The sequence below is a fragment of the Felis catus genome, chromosome E1, assembly GCF_018350175.1.
Source record: "Felis catus isolate Fca126 chromosome E1, F.catus_Fca126_mat1.0, whole genome shotgun sequence".
Lineage (NCBI taxonomy): Eukaryota > Metazoa > Chordata > Mammalia > Carnivora > Felidae > Felis > Felis catus.
The window spans coordinates 587191-613000 of NC_058381.1; the positions used below are offsets into that span (position 1 = coordinate 587191).

The 25810-nt window shown below is 62.9% G+C and overlaps 1 protein-coding gene across 10 annotated transcripts in view; it reads left to right on the forward strand.

Moving 5' to 3' along the window:
* The window catches only part of SPNS2 (sphingolipid transporter 2), a 35423-nt gene that overhangs the window by 889 nt on the left and 8724 nt on the right, over positions 1-25810 (forward strand). The window contains exons 1-4 of one of the 10 annotated variants that reach the window (XM_023244680.2): positions 3968-4471; positions 12116-12265; positions 15762-15827; positions 23733-23869. In XM_023244680.2, coding sequence (XP_023100448.2) covers positions 4102-4471; positions 12116-12265; positions 15762-15827; positions 23733-23869 — 723 coding nt within the window. In that variant the 5' untranslated portion in view covers positions 3968-4101. Of the gene's footprint in view, positions 1-3967; positions 4472-12115; positions 12266-15761; positions 15828-23732; positions 23870-23957; positions 24181-25810 lie in introns of those variants that run through there. The other 9 variants (XM_023244677.2, XR_002738273.2, XM_023244682.2 and 6 more) reach the window with 9 other exon arrangements.

Sequence of the window (25810 nt, forward strand, 5' to 3'; positions counted from 1 at the left end):
GGCAGGACCGGGAAGAAGCTGGGCGCCGTATCCTTCAAGGGATTCTTTGTTTCTGATAGTCTGAGTCCATGATCAAAGGAGACTGAATCTTCTATAATTTAGAAAGCGTTAAAAATGTTCAAATGACAGAACAGGAACTTCTGTGTTAGTGGGGACTCAGAGCCATCTGTTCTGAGCAGGAGAGAGAGGCAGGGACAGAGCATTCTGAGCAAAACTGGCAAGGCAAGCCCAGGCTGGGGGGTGGAGGGGCTCTGACAAGTCCGCTGTTGGCAATGGCAGGAGCAGAGAGGGGGCACCGTCTCCCCCCACGGTGGGTGCCGACTTGTGGGAAAGGTAATCAAAGGGTGGAGGCAAATGGGACATGGAAGCTAAGGGAGGGTGGAGTCGGCCAGGGAGAAAAATGCCTTTTCCAGAGGAGCCAGGAGAGGAATGCGGCTGGTTTCTGAGTCACTCAGAGCAACAGATACATGATGCAAATCAACACACACTTCCTGAGCACCTGCTAAATGTCATTTACTCATTCAATCAACAAACATTCTCTGAGCGCCTCTGCACTGGGCTGTGGAGATGAATCAGACAGGGTATAGGCCCCCGAGGCTCACAGTTGGTTGTGGGGCAGGGTAGGGGGTGGACTCATGTACAAAACACAATGAGCACGACGGCTGTGGTGAGAGGGAGGCACACACAGGCTACTCAGGTAGCCCAGAGGAGGAAATGACAGTTTTCAGGTGGGTTGAGGAGGGCTTTCTGGAGGAAGTCATGGTCTGTGCCGAGGTTCTGAGGGCGAGTAGAAAGGGTGAGCTGGATAGACACGAGGCAGAGCCAGACTAGGGGCAGGGGGAGGGGGGGGGGGGTCCCACGTGACGCTCTCCGTGGTTCTGAACAGCATTGCGTTGAGGGGACAGCAGGGACTATAGATAGGCTCCCCCCATCCCCATCACCCCTCCAGGCTCCAGGAAGTGTAATAGCCCTGAACGAGTTCAGGGAGCTCTGTTTTCAGTGTGGTGGACTCTGATTTTGAGAGCTGGGCAGTAGGATCTGAGGCTGGAGATTGGCATGGGTCATGAAGGGTCATGATGGGTCTTGGAACCTAGATATCTTTATCCTGTGGGCAGTGGAGAGCCATGGAAAGGTTATGTGCAAGGTACGGATGGGGTCATATGGGTGATTTAGAAAGTCATTGGCAAGAAATACAGAGAAAAGCCTGGCGGGGGATGTTGGGGCAGGTGTGGTGAGTTTTAAAAAGGTGAGGCAGGAGAGGTTTGAGCTGAGTCCGTGGGTTTTAAAGAAAAGAAAGTGGACAGGCCCTAGATATAGGAGTTGAGGGAGAAGGAGTCCCAGATGGCCCCCGCTGTCCTGCTCAGTGACAGTGAGGACGATGGTGCTATTTGCCAAGAGAGAAATGACATCAGAATGGAGCAGCCTTAAGGGAACGATGAGTTCAGTTTTGACTGTGCTGGGTTTAAGGAACTGCAGGATATATGGGGCGGGTGGGCGTGCATATGGACTTTGAGCTTGCAGATGAGGCCACATCTACAGATGGAGATTGGGGTGCCGAGGGCATGTGGATGGTGGCCGAGAGACTGCTAAGGGCGAGTACGCCCAGTGAGAAGGGAAGAAACTGAGGCCCGAGTCCTGGGGGATGGGCAGAGGGGCTGAGCTCCTGGGTATCAGCCTTGGGGAAGCCCGTGTGTCTCAGACTGTGCTCTGCAAAGCTCTGGACACCTGACAAGTACACATGGGGACACCGCAGCCTCTACCTCTGCCTGGGAGCCCCACAGCGTACACTCTGAGGTTAAAGGCTCTGAAAAGTCCAGTCCCTCAGTCAGGAAACCAAATACACTTGCCTTGGGGATGCTGGCCCACTGTTTTGTGGTCTAGGCCTCACAAAGGAACGGAGGAGTTCGGCCTGGCACCACGTGCTGCCGAGGAACCGAGTCCTGGAGGAACCAAGAGCAGCACTGCGGGGCAGCAGAGGGCACGCTGCGTCAGAGGCAGGTGCACCTGGCTTCAGTGCAAGGCCCAGTGTCCACCAGGTGTGCGACCTTGAGCACATTACTTCTCTTCCCTGAGCCTCGGTTTCTTCATTGGCGGGATGGAGATAAGGGCCCTGTGAGTCTTGCGGCCGGCAGTCTCGTGGTCCAGCCAGAGGCTCTCGGCACCACTGTGACTTGCCAGGGCTACACAGCCAGAAAGCGCTATAGTCCTTCCTGTCGCCCTGCCCTCGGTGCCCCATAGCTACCCAGAGACTTGCTCTAGAGAGTGGCTTTGAGTTAACATCCCAGAAAAACCCACACTGTACGAATAGCTGCTCAGAGGCTCCCCCCCACTCGAAAGGCTCCAAACTCTGACATCTTCCCCTGCTCTAGGCTAGTGGGGGCTGCAAAGGGAGTGCCCCCTTTCTGGTCAGGAGCTAAAACTCTCCCTGGGCAGGGCTATGGCCGAAAGGAGGAGGAATTTTGTCCAGTGGGAAGGGGACCTTGGGGTGGGGCTCTGAGCCGTGGTTGTGTCTCCTTCACAGCCGGACACAGAACCACCGCTGGGCACCGTCCCCTAGCTGGCACCACCCCATAGTGGCGAGGGGCATTGCCAGGGCCCGGCCCCAACCCCATGGAGCCCCTGGGTCTGTGCTGGCCTGTTAAGCACCAGGACAGCCAGCAGAACTTTCCTTATCCGGCTTGAAGCTGGAAAGAGGCAGCAAGGAACTTTGAGAATGGAGTCTGTTTCCTGGCCCTCCCGTGACAGTCATCCATACCCAACACACTGAAGCATATTTTTAGTCACCTTGCAGAATTTAAAACACACCTCGAAGGCGCCAAGAAACACCAGCTTGGGGATTAACTCTGCTCTCAGCAGGGAGGGGGTGCCTCGTGCGGCATCACCCGTTGGCTATGCCGTGACTCACGGTAGCCGATGCTTTCATGGGATGGATGCACTTGCCCCTGCACTTGGGGGAACTGAGCTCCCAACCCCGGGGGACCGGTATCAGAGCCCCGGGTCAGCACCAAATCTGCAGGTCCACGGTGAGGTCTTTTCTGGGCCCTGTCTGTGCAACATGGGGGTAATTCTGGTTTCCCAGGCTATGTCCAGTGCTAACATTCGGTCCCCAGCACTTTCTATAGGATTTGAGTTACAGTCAAAGCCTCAGACAGATGAAGAGGGTAGGTTTGGGGCCGGGGCACGGAACCACGGCACCTCTGAGATGGGCGAGGGCAGTGACTGTGGCCGCGAACACAGAAGGTACTCGACCCTGCCACATCCATCGGAGACAGGACTCGCCCTTCCCCAGGTAGGGTGGTAGTGACCGCTCATAGACTTCCGGGCTGAATTCTGTCCTCCGATCTACCCCCGCCCCGGGAGAGACACTGGGACCTAGAGAGAGTTAGGGGTCTGCCCAGGGTGGTGCCACACACGACCCAGCCTCCCGTCTTCCATCCTGGGCTTCGCCCCCTCCCTAGGGCGCAGCTGGCAGTCTGATGCTTGGGGAGGCCCCTTAGGCATGCCCTGCGTCTGGTGGGCCCCACAGGAGCCCGGCTCCCCCGCCAGGGGCCGCCTCTCTGCGGAGGCGAGGGTAGGGTCTCGGCGCGCGCACAGGCATAGGGGCCGGGAGCGGTCAGGAGCTGGATCTGGGTTTCCCTGCGGAGGTGGGCCACACAGCCCTGTGCGCCTGGCCGAGGCCGGGGGTCCGCGCCAAGCCCCCGCCGGTCACACTCCGCGCTCTCCCCGGACTGATTAAATCCGGGCGGTGAGCAGCCGCGGGCCGGGCGCCGTCTCCGGGACGCCGCGCGCCCCGGGCCCCCGCCCCCGCCCCCGCGCGGCCCACTGCGCCCCCGTCGGCCGCCCCGGGCAGCACGTGCGGGGCGGGGCCGCGGCCGAGCCGCGCGCCGATTGGCCGCCGCCGGGTGGGCGGGACCGGGGCGCAGCTGTCAGAGCCGCGGCGGCGGCGGCGCAGCGCGGAACGCGGGCCGGAGCGCAGGAGCCGACGGGCCCGGCCGCGATGGTGCAGCGGCGGCTCCGCGGCGCGCACACGCTCTGAGTGGGCCCGGGCTGGGCCCCGCGCCCCCCGCGCCCCCCGCCGCCCCGGTCCCGGCCCCGGCCGGCATGATGTGCCTGGAGTGCGCCTCGGCGGCGGCGGGCGGCGCGGAGGAGGAGGAGGCGGACGCGGAGCGGCGGCGCCGGCGCCGGGGGGCGCAGCGAGGGGCTGGAGGCGGCGGCTGCTGCGGGGCGCGGGGAGTGGGCGCCGCGGGAGCCGCGGCCGCGGACGACGAGGTGCAGACGCTGTCAGGCAGCGTGAGGCGGGCGCCGTCCGGACCCCCCGGCACCCCCGGCACCCCCGGCTGCGCGGCCGCTGCCAAGGGCCCCGGAGCTCAGCAGCCCAAGCCGGCCAGCTTGGGCCGCGGACGGGGGGCCGCTGCCGCCATCCTCAGCTTGGGCAACGTGCTCAACTACCTGGACAGGTACACCGTAGCAGGTGAGCGAGCGCCCCACCCAGCCCGAGAGCCAGGAGCCCCCACCCCCCAACCCCCCGGCCTGGAGGTTCCCCGGGGAGCCTTTGGTCCCAGGGCCCCTGTATTCAAGCCTTAAGCGGGGTGTCTAAGGGCCCTCCGCTCAGGCACGCTGGGCAAGTGACGGCCCGTGAATCACGGGTCCAATCGGGGACCTGCCCCCCGCCCCCGCCCCGCCGGGCCAGGGGTTGGAGGGGTCCCCAGCCGCGGAGCAGCCCGCGCGTCCTCGCCAGCCCTGACGTCCCATCCGTTGTCCTCTTCTCCGAGAGTCTCCTCCGCGTCTCTCCGCGTCCTCGCCTCCGCGCCCCCTCCCGCCCCGGCCCCAGCTTCCCCTTCCCCCAGCCCAGGCCGTCTGTCGGGCCGTAGCGGGTCAGTTCCTTCCTTCCTCCGGCGCCTCCACTCCCCTGCGTGCGGGCGGCGAGCGCGCGCGCCCCTTGCGGGTGTGCGCCAGGGGAGCCCGGGTGTGTGCGCGCGGGCGGCGCGGATCCGTGTGTGAGCGCGTGGCTGACAAAGGCTCGGGGCTGCGGGGAGCGGAGGGAGGGGCGGGGCGGGTCCGCGGCGCCTGGGGACCCGAGATGCGGTTTGCAGCTGGCCCTGGCTGGAGGCCTGAAGCCGCCTCCCCCAGCTCTGTGGCGCTGGGGGCCTGGGGTAGAGCGCAGGCCACCGGGGCTGCAGAGGGGGCTGCCTCATCCCGTGCGAGCGTCTCTGGGAACCAGCCTTGGGGACGGGGTGGGGGTCTGTGGAACAGCCAGGTTCTAGTCCCAGATTTGCCCCTTACTTGCTTGGTGTGTGACCTTGGGCCAGTCCCAGCTCCTGTTTAAGTCTGGTTCCCGTTTGTTTGGTGGATAATCTCTGGGCCCCTGGGGGATGGACTGGGTTCCGGCGGCTCACCCCCCCTCCCCCAGTTCCCCGGGGGGGGGGTCTGTGAGTAGGGCCTTCCGTGGACTGAGCTGCCTGTAGGTGAGAAAGGGGTAACCTTGAAATGAAAGCTCTGTGGGCAGGCTGGTACGGGGGGCTCCCTGCAGGAGGAGGAGAGCAGTGGCTGTCTACATGGCACGCTGGCCCAGACCCTGCCTAGCCACAGCTCAGTAAAATCTGGAACAACTGAAGAGAGAGAGAGACAGAGAGAGAGAGAGGGAGGGAAGGTGCCGGGAGGAATTTTGGACAGACTCGAAAGAGAACTTTGTGGGGCCATGGAGAGAGGTGGGCCCTACTGTCCACCGTGTGTCACCTGGGTCCCTTTCCCTCCTGCTGGCCTCAGTCTTCCTCTGCCGAATAGGGTTTTGTGTCAAGTAGAAGGAGGGGACTCTGATGGGTTCCCCCTCCCCCTCTCCCACTTTCAAAAGCCCTTGGCTCTCTATTCCTTCTGCTGCGGGGGCGGCAAAGGGGGGGGGTGCAGCACTGGGAACCAGTAGCGCCCATTTCTGACTTGGGCCATCCACAGGAGGCTCTTACTGTGGTCTGGGGAACAGGAAGACGCAGGAACACCCGGCTGCACCGGCCCCCCACGCTGTGCTGTCTGGGACCTGGGAGCTTCGGTGCCACCATAAAGTGGGGGGAGGTCAGTGAGCACGGGGATCTGTGGTCGGTGCAAAATGGACTCTGTGCACAGGAGGAGACCAAGGCCCCTGGGCACCCCTTGTCCAGGACGGCCTGGGAAGTGCCGAGAAGGCAGGTGGTAGGTCTACCAGCAAGCCTTGGCCCGGGAGGGCTGCCACATCTCTACTGGACGGTGATTGGTGCTGTCTCTGGCATTGTGACACTGCACAACTTGTTTTCTCCCGGCCCCAGACCCACCCCTCCCTGGTATCCTCAGGGAGACTGACCCTGCCAGGGACTGAGGGGAGAGGGTGGGATCAGGGAGGTCTGGAACTTATCTGCCTCCCACCCTACTTGGGTCCCAGAGTCAGAATGGGAGAACAAGATAGGAAATTTGAGGGAATTCGTAAGGGGGGGATGGGGAGCGGTGGCTCAGAGGGGTGTGGGGCCGTCGGGAGGAAGGTCCGGAAAGCCCTGTGCAAACACCCGCCTGGGCTATGCATCCCTCCCTGTCCCGGCACCGCCCCACCCCCAACACACAACGTACACAGATTTCCTCTCCGGATAAGCCTGGCTCCCTCTCCCTCTCGTTAAGGCAGGCTTCCCCACGCCCCTGCCCCAGGTCCAGTTTTTAGGGAGATTTACTGTCTCTATGACAACTGCCATGGGCTGATGTGTTTGGAGGGGGAGGGCAGGGGAATGGGCATCCCAGGCCAGAGTCCACCTGCTGCTGGCTGGGGGAGGGGGTGGGGTGGGTGAGGGGGCAGACATTCTACGGCTCAGTCACCTTTGATGTTCGACCCACCTGACTCCTGAGACCCTCAGCAGTGGATTTCCCACTCTCTTTCTCGAAATCTGTGCTGTGTGTTTCTATCTTTATGGTATAGATCAACCAGCTCTGTCCAAGAGGAATATGATGCCGCATATATAAGTTAAACACTTCTAGGAGCCACGTTGAAAAAGTAAAAAGAAATAAGTGAAACCGATTCATATATTTTATTCAACCTCACATTTCTAATGTATTTGCACATGTAATCAACATAAAAGCTATTAATGGGATATTTTGCTCTTTTTTTTTTTTTCATACTAACTTTTGCAGCCTGGTGTGTGTTCTCCGTTTACAGCGCGGGTCAGTCGGGACTGGCCACGGCTCAGGCAGCCACAGCCACGGTGGCTGGGGTCCCGCTGCAGTGGCCAGTGCAGACCTGGGTTCAGGCTCTTCAGCCCCCCCAGCTGGGTGACCTGGGGGGTGTCACCTGAGCCTTCTGGGTTATCACCGCCTCCTGGGTGCCTCGCGGGTTGCCTGAGTGAATGAGTGTTTTCACGCACCCTTAGGAGAGCCGCACAGATGCCAGCCTCCTTCCCTTTCTCGCCTCTGTGCAAGCTCTGCTCCCGGCCACCTTGTCCTTCCCGTGTTTCTTTGTTTCGGTCAGTCCCTTTCAGGCCCCTTTGAGGACCCCTCCGTCCTCCACCAGGCCGGGTCTCCATCCTGGGAACAAGTAGCATTCCCAGCCAATTACGGCCTCCCCTCCTCCCCTTGAGAACCCCCTGAGGGCACAGGCAGCAGGTGAGGAGGGCCAGGCCCAGCTCTGGCGCTTATCAGAGGGGTGGAAGGGAAGGAGCCCAGGGCTACCCCGGCACACATCTCCTCGTGTGGATGGGGATGCTGGAGGCCAGAGAGCACAGGTGCTCACCCAAGCTCCCGCAGCCGCAGCCGAGAGGAGCGGGAACAGGACCCCCCAGGATACTGCTGTCTCCGTGCAGGCAGGGGTGCCTGGCCCTGTTGCTGGCCAGGGCACGAGGCCTCTGAGCAGAGGCTGCTACGGCTTCCCCTGCTCCCACGGCTGGAGCCCAGTCACGGCTGCCAGCTCAGGGGAAAGGTGAGGGCTCGGGCACCGTCTCCTCCGATCTGCTTCCTGGTGCCGGAGCTCCATCGGCCCCCGGGCCCTCACTCTTCCATCTGTGAAATGGGAGCAGGACGGAGGCTGGAGCCAGGCCCAGCAGGAAGAGAATGGAGAATGGCTGTTGGGAGCTGAGACCCCTCCCCAGCTTCTCTGGGGCACCTGTGCCTTCCTGAGCTCTTTCCCTTTGATCCAGCTGGTGGCACTGGGCGGGGCAGAGCCTGGTGAGGAGAGGCAGAGCCCTGCCCTGGGGGAGCCCTTTTCTGCCAAAGAAGCTGAGACCAGTATCCATGGCAACTGCTCACTAACACAAAGCCGGGGAGAGCAGAGCACAGGGACCGGGTGGGAACACAGGCCCGGCAGGCCTGGGGGTTCCCCGCATACCTGAGCTGGCTGCAGGAGGGGGCTGCCTGCCTGGGGCTCTTGGCTCTTCTGGTGTCCGCCTGGTTGAGTCTGTCCGCCCAGGGCCCGTCACAGGGTCACCTGGGTGGGTGGAGGCCACGTCAAGCTCCCAGCTCTGTGGCCACCTTGGTGGATGCGGATGGCCAACAGCAGCCCTGCCCCACCCCCTCCAGTGGCCTTGTCCCCTTGGGTGGCCCTGCCCTGGCCACTGCAGTGTCAGCACCACTTCGGTCCTGCCGGGTGGGCGGGGCGTCCAGGGCCGCCTTCCAAGGTGGCTGTCTGGCAGGTCAGCGCCCAGGTGAGAGGCCCGACCGGCCTGGAGAGCCAGCGCCCTAATGACAAACCACCGGCTGCCCGTCTCTGCAGGTACCTTGCCTGGCGTGCTGTTGACCCGTCAGAGGAAGCGCTTTGGTCTGGGACCAAGGGTGTGACCGGCCAGCTCGTGCCTTAGTTTCCCGTTTTGTGAGGGGCAGGAGGGCTGCACGTTACAGCCTGGCCTGAGCTGCTCAGAGAGGTGTCCCGTCCCTTCCCCAGACAGGAAGTGGCTTTTGTTTCCGCCTGGGTGTGTGTGTGTGTGGGGGGGGGTGCTGAAGTCCTGAGGTCAGAAGGGGGATGGGACCCAGGGAGACCGAGAACCCTGGCTTGATCCTCAGGCTCCCGGGGCCCAGCTCCCTACTGGGCCCTGAGCGAGGCTGGGTTTCCTGTTCCTGGCTATGCCAGACTTGCTCTGTCACCTAAGGCAGATCCTGGCCCTCTCTGAGCCCTGGACACACAACAGGTGATTTTGTGGTCAGGATGTTGCTCCCAAGGCTAGTGTGGGGCACTTGGTCCCGGGAACTCTTGTCTGCTGTCCCCTCCCCAGCTCTGCCTGCACCCGCCTTCCCCGGGGCTGTTTCCCGCTGGCCACTGGCGCCTCAGCGTGCACGTGGGGCTGGCCCGGGCTTGGCCTTGTGGAGCGACTGGGTGGCCGGGTTGGGTTGACCCCGGCCTGCCTGACCCCAACCCATCCTCCCGGGCGGAAGAGGCGCCGGTAGGCTCAGACGACCCTGAGAAGGACCAGGCCCCGATGCTGAGGCGGGGGCCTGAGTCCTGACCACGGCGCACAGGGAGCCGTGGGCCTCGCATCCCCGGGAGGGACTTGGGAAAGTGGTCAGGATGGGCCCTGCATGCCCAGCCCTCAGCCCCGATGGAGGGGTCTCCTCACCCCCACGCCGGGCAGAACGGCTTCCGCACATTCAGGAGGGCTCTGAGGTGACTTTGCCGGGTCTGCTGTGAGGGCAGAGGGCACTTGGAGCGCTGGGTGGGGCCCGGGTCACGCTGGACAGCAGTGTCCTGCGGATGCTGGCCTGCTCTGGGCCTGGCTCTGTCCCGCTGGCCTGGGGGCGGTGGGTGAAGGACAGAAGCACGGACGTTAGAGCAAGACGTGAGCAGGGGTGACGCGCCGGCCGGAGCGCGGAGGCGGGGAGGGCTTCCCTGTGGGTCTGCGCCCTGTAGACGGGCACCTCCGTGAGGCCTTCGTGGTCCCTTCACCGGCGAGCGTGGATTTGCCAGACACGGTCCGGGAAGCAAGGAGGACGATTCAGCTTCGTAGACTGTGAAGTGTGGTGCCCCAGGGGTGGTGTTACTGGGTCACTCACCGTTCCTGGGTTGCAGGGTTCAAATCCACGCCAGGGCAGTTGGTGTGGACGTTGAGAGGAGGCTGGTTACAGCCTGTTTCCTGTGGTTCGGTGGGCGAAGGGGGAACACAGGCCAGTCTGGGGGCTTGGAGGCCAGGTCCTGCCTGGCTCTGGGGCCTCTATCCAGTGGTACCCTCTGACTCTCAGTCTGCCATCTGAGGGTCAGGAGCAAGGCCTTGGCCACTGAGGCCTTGCAGGGGGACAGCTGAGCGTCTGTGGGCTTCTCTCCCCCACGCCCCGGCCTCATCCTGGGTCTGCGGATCATGATAAGGGTAGCCCTGGTGGTCTTGGGAGGCCCCGAGCCAGGGCACAGCCGGGGACAGGGGTGGGGCGGGGGCTGCTCCAGGGAAGGAGCGGCTGTGCAGAGCCCCCAAATTACTAAGGCCGAGTCTGGTTCCAGGAAAACTGGCCCCAAATGATAGACTAGAACCACAGGACACAGGCCAGGCTGCCTGTCCCCGCCCGCTCTGGGCACGGAGACTTGGTGGGAGGAGGGAGGGCTCTGAGCCCCGGGTGGGGGTGGGGGGCTCCTCTCTAGGACCTGGGAGAGGGAGGGGTGTTTCAGGCCCAGCTGCAATGTTCTTTAGGGGCACAGGCTTGGAATCCGGGCCCTCTAGAAAAGGAGTGGGGTCTCCCTGAGGGGCTGGGGTCCGGCGCTGGGGGCCTCACGGGATCCCTGTGGAGGTGAGCGCCAAGCCCCTCTGACATTAATGACCCAGGTTTGTCGGGTGGCGTCGCGGTGGGAGGGTCGGTGTAGGTTCAACAAACGTGACTGGGATTCGGGGTGGGTGTGGGGCGTATGGGGACCCCGTGGCTGTCAAACGGGCAGCCCGGGGCTCAGAGCAGACCCAGATGCTCCCAGAGGTCACTCTGCTTGTCCCTGGGGGAGGGGGCAGGTAGAGGTGAGAGTGCCTGAGAGCCGGTCCTGGCTCAGGGACCGCCCTAGCTGGTCCCCTTCGGCTGGGGGTGGGGGGGGGAGGGGCGGGGGGGGTTGCCCGCAGGGCCAGGTCAGCAGAGCCAGGCCCTCAGGCTCCTGTAATTACCGGGGCGGGAGCTGCGGCTGAGTGTCGGAGAAGGGTGATCCTTCCAGAGTGAGCCAGCTCTGAGGCCTCCCCGGGACCCATGGCCCATCCGTTCAGATCCCTAGGCCCTGTCCTTGCAGGCATCTGCCCCATTTTAGAGAAAGGAACACTGAGGTGGGAGTTCCCATTGCCCTCTGGTCATGGCTGGGGCTCCTACCCCGCGGCTTAGTGATCTGTGGTCACATTTTTAACGTTTATGGACTACCTACTCTGTGCCAGACAACATCCTAAGCGCTTTACATCGATGAACCCATCTAAACCTCACAACAACCATATGAAGCAGATCTTAAAATTAAGGTACATTGCAGAGGAAGACAGAGATACAGACAGGTTAAGTAACTTGCCTGAGGTCACACAGCAGGTTAAGTGCGGTCGAACCCAGATGGTCTGGTATTGGAGGCCACGCTCTTGGGGATTCAGCTAGGTCGTCTGCTCCGAAAAAGGCAGGGCGAATGTGGGGTGATGATGCCTGTGTTTGAGGGCGTGAACTTGAGACCTGGTGCGCTGGCCTGGCTGACAAGGGCAGGAAGAGACCGCAGGGTCTTGTCACCTCCGCCGTGCATCTGAGGCTGGGCTGGGGGCTCCCGAGGTCAGTGTGAGTTTCTTCTTCTGTCGTGGCCTTTGTGAGGCCTGCGTGACCCCAGCAGGTTAGGATCTGGACCTGGCTTCTCTGGGATCTACCAACGGACCAGCCACGATGGGGGGGCGGGGGGTGGCACCGTGAGTATCCATGATCAGCCAGCTCTCGAGGTTACGGGCACCTCTTCAACAAGAGCTGCAGAGAGAGAGTTAGGGGGACACCCTCGTAGACACCCTTGGGTCTGACCCCTGGACGCGGTAGACCTCGACGGTGTAGACAGACTCCCTGGGAAGAGGGCCTGGCTGGAGTCAAGGCTCCGAGGCCTGTAGGCTGTGATGTACACACCACAGGGGCCTAGGACTGGCCAGGCCGGTGGTTCAGGTCACCCAGGCAGCGTGTCAGTGACTCTTGGGTCTCACCTTGAGGCCAGGTGGTTGTGCAGACCTGGGTCACGGAGGCCTCCGGTGCCAGAAGAAGTCTGGGCTCCATTTGGCCGGCAGCGGGGATCCACGAAGCACGACTGCAGCCCTACTCGGTGAACTAATCCAGGTAGCACCGTGCGAACGGTGTCGGGCAAGCGGTAAGCCCTGAACGCATGTCGGTCCCCACATTGTCGTCGTCGGGGGTGTTACTGACCCAGGGGCCTGGCTGACTCTGAGTTCCAGCCAGAGTTGATAGCCTCTGGGCTGCAGCACCTGTTCCTTGAGTCCAGAGACGGGCTGTGCTCTCTGGAGCCGCCGCCCAGGACTTAGGAGAAGATGGTTAAGTGCCCATGAGGCAGGCTGCAGGAGGGGTGCTGGGGCCCCAGGAGGGGGCCGGGGGGTGAAGGAGACTCTCTGGAGGCCCCCACTCGGGGGCCGAGGAGGGCGAGGGCCGTCTGGCCTGGGGAGTGCCATGCTGCGGCTTGGGGACCGGGGAGGACGCGGCAGAGCCATGGACGGGAGTCTGGGTGGCTGGAAGCCTGAGTGGGGAGAGAATCTGAGGGGCTGGCAGAGGGGCCGGAGAGGGGTGCGTGTCTGTGAGCTGACGCGCAGGAGACAGAAGTGAGGCCCAAACCGACGTGCCCCAGGGCCGGCTCCCGGGGCAGCAGGAGGGACAGCTGGCCTGGGACAAGAGGCGAGACCCTGGGGGCTTGAGTTAGAGAGAGAGGTGTAACTGGGGGTTGGTGGGACAGAATGTTCGGGCTGCTCCAGGGAGGGGGACCCCCGTGGGCAGAGGGCGGTCCTGGCTGTGGGTCCGGAGAGGCTCGACTCAGCTGTGGCCGTGGGCGGCGGGGGGCTGCGTGTGGAGCCCCACCTTGCGTGCCCGGGGCTGGTGGAGGGGCCTGGCCTCAGCTGTGGGAGGCTGCTCCCGGGCAGGAGGCCCGTCCTGTGACCCACCAAACCTCAGCCTCCAGGAAAGAGGCTAAAAATAAGGTCGTGGTGGGAAGAAGGGAGGGGCTCGTGGGCCCAGGCCAGGCGGGAGCCTAGAGGAACATCCAGGCGGCTGGCGAGCTGCTGTGACACATGCTTCCCGAGCCAGCGGCCAGCGGCTCTCACCCGCCTGTGGCCACAGCCCCTACCAGGCTGCAGTGAGGCCCTGCCCCCAGGCCCCGGGAAGGTTCTGTCTGGAGCTCAGGCGGTGGACCCAAGGCCTGGCTCCAGGGTGCTGGGGTGAGGGCCCCTAAGGCCCTTGGGGTCTGGCCTGCCCAGGAGTTCCCAGGACATCCATCTGGATGTGCAAAAATGTTCTTCCCTCTTACCAGGAGCTCTTTGTATTGGAGGAGGTCAGGGGGGCTTCCTGGAGGCAGAGGCAAACACTGGGGCTTGAAGTACTGGAGGGGGTGGAGCATGTCCAGTCTGGAGGCTAGGAGATGCCTGGGGCGGGGCGGGGGACACAAGGGCGTTCTCTCCGCGCTGCGGACCCCTGCTGGCCTCATGAGGACCACGCTGATACGGCCTTCCTTCCCGGACGTGCCCTCCTCTTGGCTGTGGACAGGCACCCGCTGCGCAGTGACCCAGGGGCGTCTCGCCCTCCTGCCACCTCCCACCTGCACCTGTCCATCACCTAACATGTGACGGCGTCTGTTCTGGGTTCTGGAGATGCCCCGCCACGACCCTGCCCTGAGGGGGCTCTCACTGCAGTGGGGATGGGGCGTCTCTGTCCACAAACAGCCGCTGGGGGCTGGCTGCGTGCCGGGGCCTGGGCTGGGGGCCCGCAAGAGCCAAGTGCGTGCAGAGGCGGCATGGCAGAAGAAAACATTTTTGGTTTTTGACAACAGAACCTGTTTCAAATCTCACTGGGGCCCTTGCCTGCCATAGGACAAGTTACTTCACTTCTCAGGGCCTCCGTTTTCTCATACGTAAAATGGGGTGGAAAATGCGACGAAGCAGCAGGGGTAGAAATCGCATCTGCAGAGCCTCACTGGGTACCTAGAACTTAGCAGGGGCAGTAATTCGTGGCTCTTAGCCACCGTGGGCCCAGCGAGCTCCTACCCACGTCCCTACGTGTCTTCAGAAGTCACTGATCCTAGTGTGCCAGGGGAATGTGGGGGCACCTGCCTTATTGAGGGTGACAGGAGGGGGAGAAGCCAAGGAAGACTTCCCAGAAGAAGAGGCACCTGAACTAGTGTTGAAGGAGCGGCAGGAATCAGGGTAGAGAACCTGTGGGCAGTCGGGGTCCAGAGCATGGGGCGGGGGTGTTCTGAAAGGGAGGCCAGAGGCGGGGTTGGAGGGGCTGAGCCTGCAGCCCCGTGGCCTGGTGGAGGCCAGTGTGCGTCTGAGGCACTGGGGAGCCACGGGAGGTGCTGACTGTGGGGGAGAGAGAGGGGCAGGGCGGCCCTGGCTCAGAAGTGGGGCGAATGGGCTGCGGGGCTGGGAGGTGAGTGTAAGTGGTGCCCTAAGATTGGGCCCAACCGTGCCGCCCGCGGAGGCCCCACTTGGTGGCCCCTCCGTCCACAGGGACAGGCCCCTGGCTTCCGCGTTCGGGGCACGACCACAGCCCGCCTTAGTTATTAAGTCATTAACTGGGCCTTGCACAGCCTCTTCATTATGGGTAATTAGGGTGAATCCACTCGGCACTCACGAGGAGGAGGCCAGTGTCTCTCGGTGTCAGGCTGCATCCCGGAAGAGGGCTCAGCATCCCGGCCCTGGGGCTCGGGGGGCAGTTTCCAGGCAGGACCCTCCTCCGGGGCCCCGGGGGCCGCTTTGGCCACCTTGCCGCTGTACGACCTGGGGCACAGGCTTAACCTCTCTGCTCAGCTCCCTTGTCTGCCCAGTTCCTGCTCAGTGATGTGCGCCATCACCATATCCTGATGAGCTCTGGGAGACCCCGGAGGGCAGGTCCCTTCTTCCGTGCCCTGTGTGGGGGGCTGTCGGGGTAACCTGCTCTGTCTCCTCCTCCTGGCTCCCTAGCCCTTCTCAGTGCAGATGTGTCATGGCCGGGGGGCGGGTGGGAGGGGTGGGGTTCCTGCCTGTGGCCCAGCCCCCTGCTGTCCTTGGAGATAAGCAGAGGTGGGGGGCCCCCAGGGCCTGCGGGGTGGGGGGCTGGGCGCCGTGAGAGGTGAGGAGGCTCCAGGAGGTTGCCGGCCCCCACGCAGCCGTGGCTCTGTCTGTCCGTGGTTGTTGGTGGCCTCTGGTTATAGTCCTCTTGACATGCAAAGTCCTAACGGGAGAGCAGAGGTGGTGGGGACTCAGGAGGAGGACAGGCATGACCTCCAGGGATCCCCTTCCCCCCAAGAAGCCCTACCCGCTTCCCTCTGTGTCTCAGCTCTGGCATCGGAGAAGCGGGGTCCTGGTTGCAACCCTGAGGACAGCTGAGTGGGCGCGAGCACGCGTTTGCCCGAGTCCCGCCCGTCTGTCCTCAGGTTCCTGCAGTGGCCCTGAGTGGTCCCTGAGTGGGGGGTGGGATCCCATGCCCCCAGGGTGAGCATAGCCTGGCCTGCAGATTCCCCAGTGGCCTGGCCAGACTGGGTGAGGTGGCCTTCTGTGGAAGGGGCTGGGTTGGGCGGGCTGGGCTTAGACTGGGGGTCTCCTAGGTGGGGTGGGGGACAGGGGCCCCGGGCATCAGACATAAGCACCCTCTGTCTTCCCTCCCAGGCGTCCTTCTGGACATCCAGCAGCAGTTTGGGGTCAAGGACCGAGGCGCCGGCTTGCTGCAGTCAGGTGAGGCCCACTCCCCTGCCAGGCCCCCGCCACACCTGCTGGGTCTCCCTGCGGGGTCTCCTCCCTGGTCCTGACTCGCCGGAAGGGATGTGTGCTTTGTGTCCAGACCTCACTCTTGACCTCACTCAAGAAGACCGGCTTCCCCAGCCTCTGCTGCTCTCCCTGAAAACAGACCAGCGGCGCCCGGGGAGGCCACAGGCCCGAGTCCTTAGAGGGGATCCTTCTTTTGGTCCTGGGGCCTCATCAGGACCCAGGGGCCCAGGGTCTGCCCTGAGGCTGGTGAAGGGAGTTCCTTAGGTTCCAGGCAGGACAGCGGCAGAGCCTTTGGTGACCCTGTTTCCATGGCATGTGCCCCCATTTCCTCCGTCGCCATCAGCCTGGGAACAGTCTCTGAGATGTCAAAGCAGGAAATCCCCACGGCCAGTCCGGGAACCATTTCCAAACTCGGGGAAAGCGCCTGAGTGCCTGGGTCCTGGGCTAGTCCTGGGCCTGAAGCTTTCTCCCTGGCGGGGGTGGGGAGGGGCAGGGCCAGAGCCCCCTGGGCTGGGGCAGGGGGGCCTGTGTCTCCATTGTCCCTGCCGACCCACTACCTGGCCCCATGCTTGCTGTGTGGCCGAGGGCCCGGTTCCTTGGCTCTGATTCCTTCTGGCCCTGGAGGGTGTGTGGTTGTGAGGCCCGGTCAGATGTGTGGGAGGAAGTCCGTGGTCTGCATTCCAGCCTGTGAACCCCTTCCCCTGCCTGGGCTCTCCTGGGAGGGAGGAGTGGAGCGAGCTGGCTATGTCCCGGAACCTGCCTGACCTGCCTAGGTGGCATTCCAGAATGTGCTGTGCCAGCCTCCATGAGCCACTCAGCCAGGCCCTGCGGCCTGTGATCCTTTCCCAGGGTGGTTTTGGGGCTCAGACAGACGAGGTGATCGCTGCAGGGTGCAGCCCCAACAGACAGCTGAGAAAGCTGGGACAGGGGCAAGGCTGTGTGACCCAGAACCCTGAGGGGGGCCGGCCCCTGCCTCTGCCCACATCCCTCACCCAGCACAGGAGCCCAAACCTGTCCCCTGGCCCTCCCCCCCCCCCCAGCCTCCTGGGCTCTGAGCCCACAGTGACCGCCACTCACAGCCTGGAAGAGAGTTTCAGTCAGATGTGGGGAGTGGGGAGAGGGCAGGAGAGAGCCCAGATCTCCAGCACCCTCCCTCTGTGGCCCCTGGTCCCGTCCCCTCTGGGTCTCAGCCTTGCTGACTGATGGGGTGTCCAGGGTCCACCCCAGCCTCCAGCCACCCCAAGCAGTGCTGTCCCTATTGCAAGGTGTCCCTGGCCGCCTTCCTAGTGGACAGAGAAGTCATGGTGGCCCCTACTGACCCCTGGCAACCTGGCTGGAGGTGGACACCACCCTTCCCCCCTCCCCCCTCCCCCCCCCCCAGCATGGTCGGTTCTGCCCCCACAACCTCCCTGGGCAGCTGCACTTCCCAGATGAAGGGACAGAGGTCAGCTCTGCTGGTGACTCACAGGGGGTCGCGTGCGGGGAGGCCGGCGGGCCCAGGATTGGGGCTCCACGCGTGCCGCCGTCTCCACCTGGGGAGGGGAGGCCTGTCCGCGTGTCTCAGCGTCTGGCGTCTCTGTGCTCTCAGCGTGGGAGCCCCTGGGCCGTGGTCTCTCAGGGACCCTTACCCCGTGGCCTCCACCCTACCACCTGCCCCTGGCGTTGCCGGGCTGGCTCCCTGAGTGTCCTCACCCCTCGGCCACCTGAGCCAAGAAGCCAGGCCAGCTAGACCAGGATGTGACTCAGTGGGCGACCAGGAAAATCACCTAATTGGCCTGGGCCCCAGGCACCTGTCTCTTCCCCAAGCCCCTGATAAGGTCGGAGCCAGGTGGAGGGCGCCAGCCAGGTGCTGGTGTTTGCCCAGATCAAAGGGCCAGGGCTGAGAGCCGGGCTGTCTGCTCGTTCGTGGGCACCAGGGGCTGCTGGGCCCGGAGACAGGGCAGGGGGTGCGGCTGAGAGTCAGGCCTGGGCCTGCCTCTGCTGTTTCCCCTTGGGACCAGACCGTGAGCCCTGGCTTGGGAAGAGCCTGCCTTCGGCAGCCCCGAGCAGGCCCCCGAGCCCCTGCAGAAGCTTCTGGGAAAGCCCGCAGAAGAGCTCCAGCCCTGGTCCCGGTGTCTCGGGGCCCCGGGCCTCCACAGCCTACACCCAGAGGGGCAGCTCCTGCTGGGCTCTGCCATAGCCTCTGTCCCTGCATTCCAGTAGATTCCCCCCATCACTGGGGACAGAAAACCTATCTAGTCACCACCTAGGCATGACGGGGGCGGGGAGGGGGGGAGCAGGGTGCGTGGGAGCCTGGGGGGACAGCAGCGAGGGCACACCTAGCTCTGCCTGGTGGCAGGTGGGTCAGACTCCCCTGAGGAGGGGACATTTGAATGGGGCTTTGAAGGACGTGTTAGAGTTTGTTCAGGGCGTAGGGCTTACAGTCAGTGTGTCAGATTGAGCAGATGTGAGAAACCCTCCCCCCCCCCCACTCCACGCTGCGTAAAATATGCCAAGAAAACACTTAAATTACATAGCTGAGCTTGAAAGCTAAGACTGGCAGGGGGATTCCCAGGGAATTAAACCAGGGAGCAGGAGAGGAAGCTGGCATTAAAGCCAAGTGTGCAGGGCGCCTGGGGACCAGTATCTGTCACGGAAGCTTGTTACGGTATTTTTAGTGTAAACATTTTTATGATGAAACATTTTAAATATACATAAAGAGTAAAGAGACTAGCGCGACGAGGCTGCGGGAAGCTGTCACCCAGATTCATCCAGGGATCGACCGCCCACTCCGGCCCAGCGTCCGGGCTCCAGGGGTTTCTTGCAGGGTCGGCCCCGTGCAGGCTTGGGGTCCAGCATCGTGGGGGTGACGCGATTTCCACCCTGAGCCCAGGGCAAGCCCCCTGACTTCTGGCTGTGCCCGCGGGCCCGTGGGCAGTTTTTCTGCCTGTGAGATCTCCGTCCCGGCTCTGGCTGTGTGCCGAGAGCCTGCTCCGTGCGGCCCGGGCTTTGCGGCCCCTTCTGCGGATGCGGCTCCTGACGGGAGCCTTTGTGCCCCAGGGCCCGTGTGGGGCACAGATGACAGTGCCCACTGAAGGCAGACTGAGCGTGAGCAGAGCCCACGAGGAGGAAGCCTTTGTGGGAGGGGGCAACGGATCCCAGAAAGCAGGCGACCCGATTCCCGAGGAATTTCAGGCAGTAGGTTTGCCGTAACAGACTTTAACGTCCTGTGTGCTTCATTTCCACGGTTCCAAAGAAAGAGTAGAATTTGTAAGACACGGATAGCACCTTATGGGAAAAGAACAGGTACTGAAAAGCTGAATTCACAATTCTGGAAGTGAAAACCGTGAGCCCTGGACGTCAGCAGTGTAGACCCAGTCGAAGAGAGAATAAGCAGATCAGAAGCTGGGTCTGCGGAAGGGGAGCAGGTTGGAGGCTCTGGGGACTCGTGTTTGCCCCCCTCCCCCCAGAAGGAAGGAGGCTGGGCGGGGGACAGGGGCACATCGGGAAGGGCCTCTGGCTTTGGTCTTGGGGCAGTAGGGAGCCAGAGGAGGCTTTGGGGCAGGCATGGCCCCGTTAGACGTCTGCATGGGGATGCTCTCTCTGGGGCGGGTGGTGGGGGAGGGCGCTGGAAGGCAGCTCAGGGCTGGGGTTGGTGGGGTCACGAGGACGTGCCAGGACGTGCCAGGACAGAGGAAGAGCCAGCTCAGACCGAAACCAGACGGCGGCCCTGCCTCGGGTAGAGTGTCCTGCTGGCCTTGCTCTCCTCCCCACTTCTGCAGCGGCCTGCTTCGTAGTCAGGCAGCCCCCGTGGCGGTTCCCCCAGCGCCCCCCTGTCTGAGGGGGGCCTAGGACTGGTCTCCCTGAGGCCCGAGGGGCCGTCCCAGGGCTTGTATCCTGAGCGGTGGGAGGGAGGAGCGGCCCCCTTCTTCCTACAGGAAGTCCGAGCTTGGTGGCCCTGCCGGCAGCGAGGGGGCCTCCCCGTGGCCTGGCTGCCTGGGCGTCCCGTCCACACCCTGTGGGCAGAGCCGGCCCGACACCCTCCCTGCCCACGGGAGGTGCAGGACGGCACATCTCCCCGAATGACAGGTCGGCCGGATCTGGACTCTAAAAATAGCCCTGGTTCAGCCCAGGCTGAGGTGGGGGCTGGACGTGAGCTCCGAGGCCACCGACGGGGCGTCCAGGGCTCCCCCAGCTCAGGCCCTCACCTGCCCCTGCCCCAGGACCAGCTTCTGGGATCGGACAGGGCCACATGCACCCTGGGAGCAGCTCCCGGGTGGGATCAGAGGGTCACAGGGTCCTCAGTGGGGTGGCTCTGGACTTCTGGGGGCTGGACCCTCTGAGGGCCCCAGAGGAGAAGGCCCCTGGGCATCCCTGTGGGGCGGGGACACCACATGAAGTCGTTCTGCAAGGTGGCTCCTCCCACGCTGCCCCCCTCCCCCCCCCCTTGCCCGCGGCCCCATTGTCCCCATCCTGTGGGCTGGCTCACCAACCCCCCCTCCGCCCCCGCCCGCAGCCCCATTGTCCCCGTCCTGTAGGCTCAGCACACGTGAGCCAAGACAGGGCTTCCCCATGCCCTGACTGCAGGATGTCCTTGTGCGGGAGCTGCTGGGAAGGCCACCCCCACCGAGGTCTGGGTGGGGCAGCCAGGCCGCCCAGAAAGCTCTCTTCCAGCAAAGACTATAGGGCTGGGGTGGGGGGCAGCGGAAGTTTCTAGCCCGGCCGGGACAAGGTTCCAGGCCTTTGCCGCTGCTGTTTCTTCTGCCAGGAGCATTTTTCCTCTTGTCCCTGCCCTGATTACATTGAGGCCCCTCTGCTGGCCTGTGATGCACCTGAGGGCCTGGGAACGTCCTCTTACCTGTCTGTCCGTAGCAGAGGGGAGGGCTGCTCTCCCTCGTGACCCTGGACGCCCTTGTCCCCAAGGGGACGGTGCTGAGGGTGCGGGGCGTCTGGGGGCAGGAGGGTCACTGTGTAGTTTTGGGCAGGTTCTTCCAGCTGTCGGTGACCCAGCTCCAACATGGGACGACATGGTGGGGACGGGTGGGTGCTTGGGACCCAGCGGTGAGGGTGGGGACCTGCTCCCACCGGAGTCCCCCGTGACTCGGTCCACTCAGATGGCTGGCAGGGAGCCAGGGTCACGAAGTCGGGGCCGCCCTCCTGCTCTGCCGCAGGCCGGGTGGTGGGGACGGCGGCCTGGCTCTCCCCCCGGGCCCCGTCCGCCCCTGCAGGAGGACAGACATGCCGTGGTCCTAGTGTGGCTTAGACCCTGGCGTTGGACAAACTCCTTTCGGCCTCTGGCACCTTTCTGTGGGATGAAGGTAGTCGTGAGGGGCAAGTGAGAAGCCTGTGCTTACGTCCAGGGCGCGCTCGGGCCTGTCTACAAGTGTTCCGTGAGCGACAACCAAGGTTCTCGTTAGCCGTGAGCATCGTGCCTCCCTAACCGTTGCACGGTATTGCTTATAAGATTTGTGATTTATATTTTAGCATGTATTCTTGGTTTTAAGCATCATCATCGCTGGCAAACTCCCGCGCACCCTTCAATGCCCAGCTCTGACATCGCCGCCTCTGTGAAGCCTCTCTTCACCATCCTGGCAGGAGTTGGCCCTCTCGGTGGCTTTCCTGGCATCCTAGCCCCTTGGAGCGGGGCAGCCCACCGATAGGCTCTGCCCCCCGGCCGGACAGGGGTCACTCTTCCTCCGGTTCCTTGTGCCCTCTCCCCGCTTGGCGCAGACAGGCCCAGAGGGAACCGTCCTCCCTCCTCCCCCTAATGTGCGTAAGTCCTGAAGGATCAACATTGCTTTTCTGCCCGCATCCTGGTCTGATCTCAGGCAGGTCCTGTGAGGCAGGCCCAGCAGGAAAAGTTCTTTTTCTAGATATGAGGAAGTAATTTCTGTGTGGATGAATCTAAACAAGGACCCGGTGTTGACCGAGGCCGTGCTCCGGGCGGGGCGTGGCAGAGCACCTTGCGCTTTATCTCACGCCGCGCTCGGCACCCGGGGCCTTGCTATTTTTATCTTCATCTGGCGGATGAGGAAGCTGGCGGGGCGGCGGCCTCGACCTGCCCTCGAGAGGCTGTGTGTTAATTCTCAGGCATCGTGCGAGCCGGTAGCTGAACACGACCCTTAGCGACAACTGAATTATGTACACTTGTGGTTAAACATCTTGTGTTAAAAACAAAGGTGGTAAATACTCAGAACGCATCCTTCCCTAGTCAGGTCCCTGCATTCTACCATTTTCTGTGTCCCTGAGGTTATTTACGCAATAGATCTGCCTTCGCGGCGCTCCCGAGACCCACCTCCTGTGACTCCGGTTGGTGACATCACACCGCAGCCACGGGCAGCCACGGCGGGCGTGTTCACCCCTCGACAGTTGGCAACAGTTGGCAAACACCACATCCCTCCCCCCGCCCCCATCCCCCCCTTATTGGAGTCCGTCATTGGACGTTTATCAGGACACCAGTGAACTGAGAACAGAGAGGTGGTGACCTGCTCAACGTCACCCAGCTGGGAAGGATCAGAGCTCACTTTGGGCCCAGGTCGCGCCCCTCTGTGCTGATGCTGCCCAAGCCCCAGTTTCCCCTGCGGCCACACCCCGTCCTGCTCACTAGGACAAGAGGGAGACAGTCACTCTCCTCCGGCCCGGCCCTCTCCCCTCCTTCACCGAGTCCATCCTTCCTCCCCTCCCCTCCCTGCCTCTGTCTGAGGGAGAAGCCCAGCCCGGGTGCACACTCAGCCTGGCGGTCAGAGCCCGGCCAACTGGCCACCTCGTCTGCCCACCCTCGGCCTTTGTCTGGCCATCTGTCCGTCAGCTGTGGGACCGCCTTGCGGGGGGAGGCCTGGGGGAGCTCCTTGTTCCCTGACCCCTGGGGCCTGCCCTGCCTTGCTGGGCCTCTAGGTCCCACCTGGGGCCCCAAGGCCCCTCCCATCGCTCCCCATGGAGTCTTCTGTCTCGTTCTAGAACAAAACCAGGTCAGATCACTCCCTGCTCTGTGCCCTTTCTCAGCCGTAGAAGCCACAGTGCCCACGGTGGGCCACAGGCCCTGGCTCGTCCGGCCTTCCTCCCTCCTTCCTTCTGCTCCAGCCATTCTGGCCTCTATGCTATTCTTCACATGTGCTAAGCATACTCCTGCCTCAGGGCCTTTGCACTTGCCCCAGTATTTGCATGATTTTTTTCCTTACCTCCTCTAGGTCTTCACTGAAATGTCACCTCTCTGGCCCTTCTTTCTCTGTGTCACACACGTTTCCTGTCTCCCGTCTCCGCCCTTTTCCCCTCCTTAGCATTTGCCACCATCTGATGTACTCTATTTTTCATTCTATGGTTTCTTTCTCCTGCCCAGGAAGGCAGGAATTTTTGCCTGTTTTGTTGAATGAGTGAAAGAGTGAGCGAATGAACGACAGTGTTTCCAGACGCCAGTAAAGCCTCTCCAGCCTGTGGGGAGTGAGGAGTGAGTGTGACTGCATGACCTGGCAGGTGGAAGACTGGGGTTCCGGGCCCAGTTCCGTCCCGGTTTGCTGTGTGACCTTGGGTGGGTCCCTTCCCCTCTCTGAACCTCTCTCCCAAGTATAAGAAGGACAGCAGCGTGACGAGGTATGAGGACACTGGCTCCGGGGTCGGACACACAGGGGATCAGGTCCCCGCGGGGCTTTTGCCGCCGGTGGGGCCTCGGGCGAGTCTTGCCTCCCCTCTTTTGCGAGGAGGTGGCCTTGCACGGACCCACAAGGCCCCAGGTGGTGAGCTCCTGACGTGGCTCCTGCCACGTCGACCGCTCAGTGAATCTGTCCTCTGTCGCTCAAGTCCCCCGAGGGTCACCCGCTGGACAAGCTGGGCCCACGGGGAGGCGGGCGGGTCGTGGGGTCGCCTCTGGCCCCGTGTCACGGCCTCCTCTCCCCGCAGTGTTCATCTGCAGTTTCATGGTGGCCGCCCCCATCTTCGGCTATCTGGGTGACCGCTTCAACAGGAAAGTGATCCTCAGCTGCGGCGTCTTCTTCTGGTCGGCGGTCACCTTCTCCAGCTCCTTCATCCCCCGGCAGGTGCGTCGGCTCCTCTGCCCCCACCCCCACCCCCCCTCGCCCGGCTTCGTTCCCGCCTCTCTGCTGGAGCCTCAGGCGCTGTCTTCCCAGAGCAGGGGGGGGGGGAGGGGCGTCGTGGCTGCTTTTGTAAGCTGGCCTGGCTACGGAAAGTGCCTCCCCGCTGCGAGCCTAGCCGAGCCCCGCGTGGCACCCTCTTTCTGACCTGCCTTGACTTGGGGACGATGCAAGGAACGGCACAACCAGTCTGGTCCAGGAGGCAGGGCCCTTTATTCTAGTCCCAGCTCTGCCAGCACCTTGCCGTGTGACCCCAGGTGAGTCACGGCCCCTCTCTGTGCCTTGCACGGTTTCCTCCTTTTCATTTTTTTTAAGAGAGCTTGAGTGTGAATGGGGGAGGGGCAAAGAGAGAGAGAGAATCCCAAGCAGGCTCCGAGCTCAGCGCAGAGCCCGATGTGGGGCTTGATTCCGTGACCCTGGGATCATGACCTGAGCCAAGGTCAGGAGTCGGGCACTCAGCTGACCGTGAGCCACCCAGCGCCCTTTTACTTTATTTTTTTAAGTAAACTCTACGCCCCAAATGGGGCTTGAACTCGTGTCCCCAAGGTCAAGAGTCACACGCGTACTGACTGAGCCGGCCGGGCGCCCCGCTCGGTTTGCTCTTTGCCCAACAACCAGCCGACTCCTTGGGTCAGAGTCCTAGGGCGGCAAACATCATTTCAACATGAGGAAGGTGTTTCTTACTCAGCTCCCACAGTCCGGGTGCGAATGTCCCAACTCTGTTGTCTGTTCAGCCTTGTGATCTGGAGAGATCTCCCTGAGCCTCGGTTCCTTCATCTGTAAAATGGGACTAGTGTTTCCCGCCAGAAGGTTTATTGTGGGAAATCGCCGAGCCGATGAGTGCCCAGACGGCGGACCGTGGCGGCATTCAACCGTCACTTCTGTTCTTTTGATCCACAAGGGAGATATGTTGCTTTGATAGGTAGTGAGTCTCCCATCGGCAGGAGTGTTCGAGCGGAGGAAGGACAATCACATGGTGGCTACTGTAGAGGGAAATAGAGGAAGAAGGAGCAAAGACCAAGATCTGTCTTCAAGGAGCTTTTGGCCTCCGGCATAAAGGAGCAGACCCTCTCCCCGTCCTTGGGGGCCCCCCGGGCTGGGTGCGGGAAGATGTGACAGGCGTCCCACGTTCACAGCCTTTGAGATGTGCAAAGTGCCGAGAGCCCTGACTGAAGGGAGAGCAGTCTCTTGAAATCCATGGGGTCAGGGAGAACTTCCTGGAGGAGGCGGCATTTGAGCTAGGCAGGTGGAATAGGGTAATGAGGCCTTTGGTGGACGGGATGGCAGGGGGAGCAAGCCCACAGAGGCACTAACGGCGTGTCGGTGGGTCCACAACGGAGGAGAGTGTTTTGGCTGGAAAGGAAGGCAGGAGCCAGGTGGTAGAGCACTTCAGGGTCTGGGCTTCCTCCGGAGGTTGACGCTGGCCCAGAAGAGGCCGGAGGCAGGGGCGGAAGGAACAGGCAGGTTTGCGGGTACAACGTGGCTTCACGGAGGAGGGTCGGGCCAGAGTGTCAGTAGAGTCTGACGTCCACGGTCGAAAATGGGGCCTGGACCAGAAGCTTCTGGGGACCGTGACGCCGGTGCCGGGGTGTGGGAGGGAGGGCGGGCCGGCGGAGGCGGCCCCAGAACTGAGACGGATCGCCCCAGTTAGTCTGTAGACTCACGGCCGCCCCGGTCCGGGCCCCGCGGGGCGGGGCGGGGGGGAGGGGCGTTGGCGAGCCTCTGGCAGTGGGATCCTGAAGTTCATTTGGCAAGAAAACGTCCAGGAACATTGTGAAAAGTGGCCGTGGAGGTGGCCTGCCCCGTTGGTCATCACGGGGTGGCCGCTTAACCAAAGCAGCAGGCCGACGGTGAAACGGTCCCTTCCGTGGGGGTGACAGGTGTGCC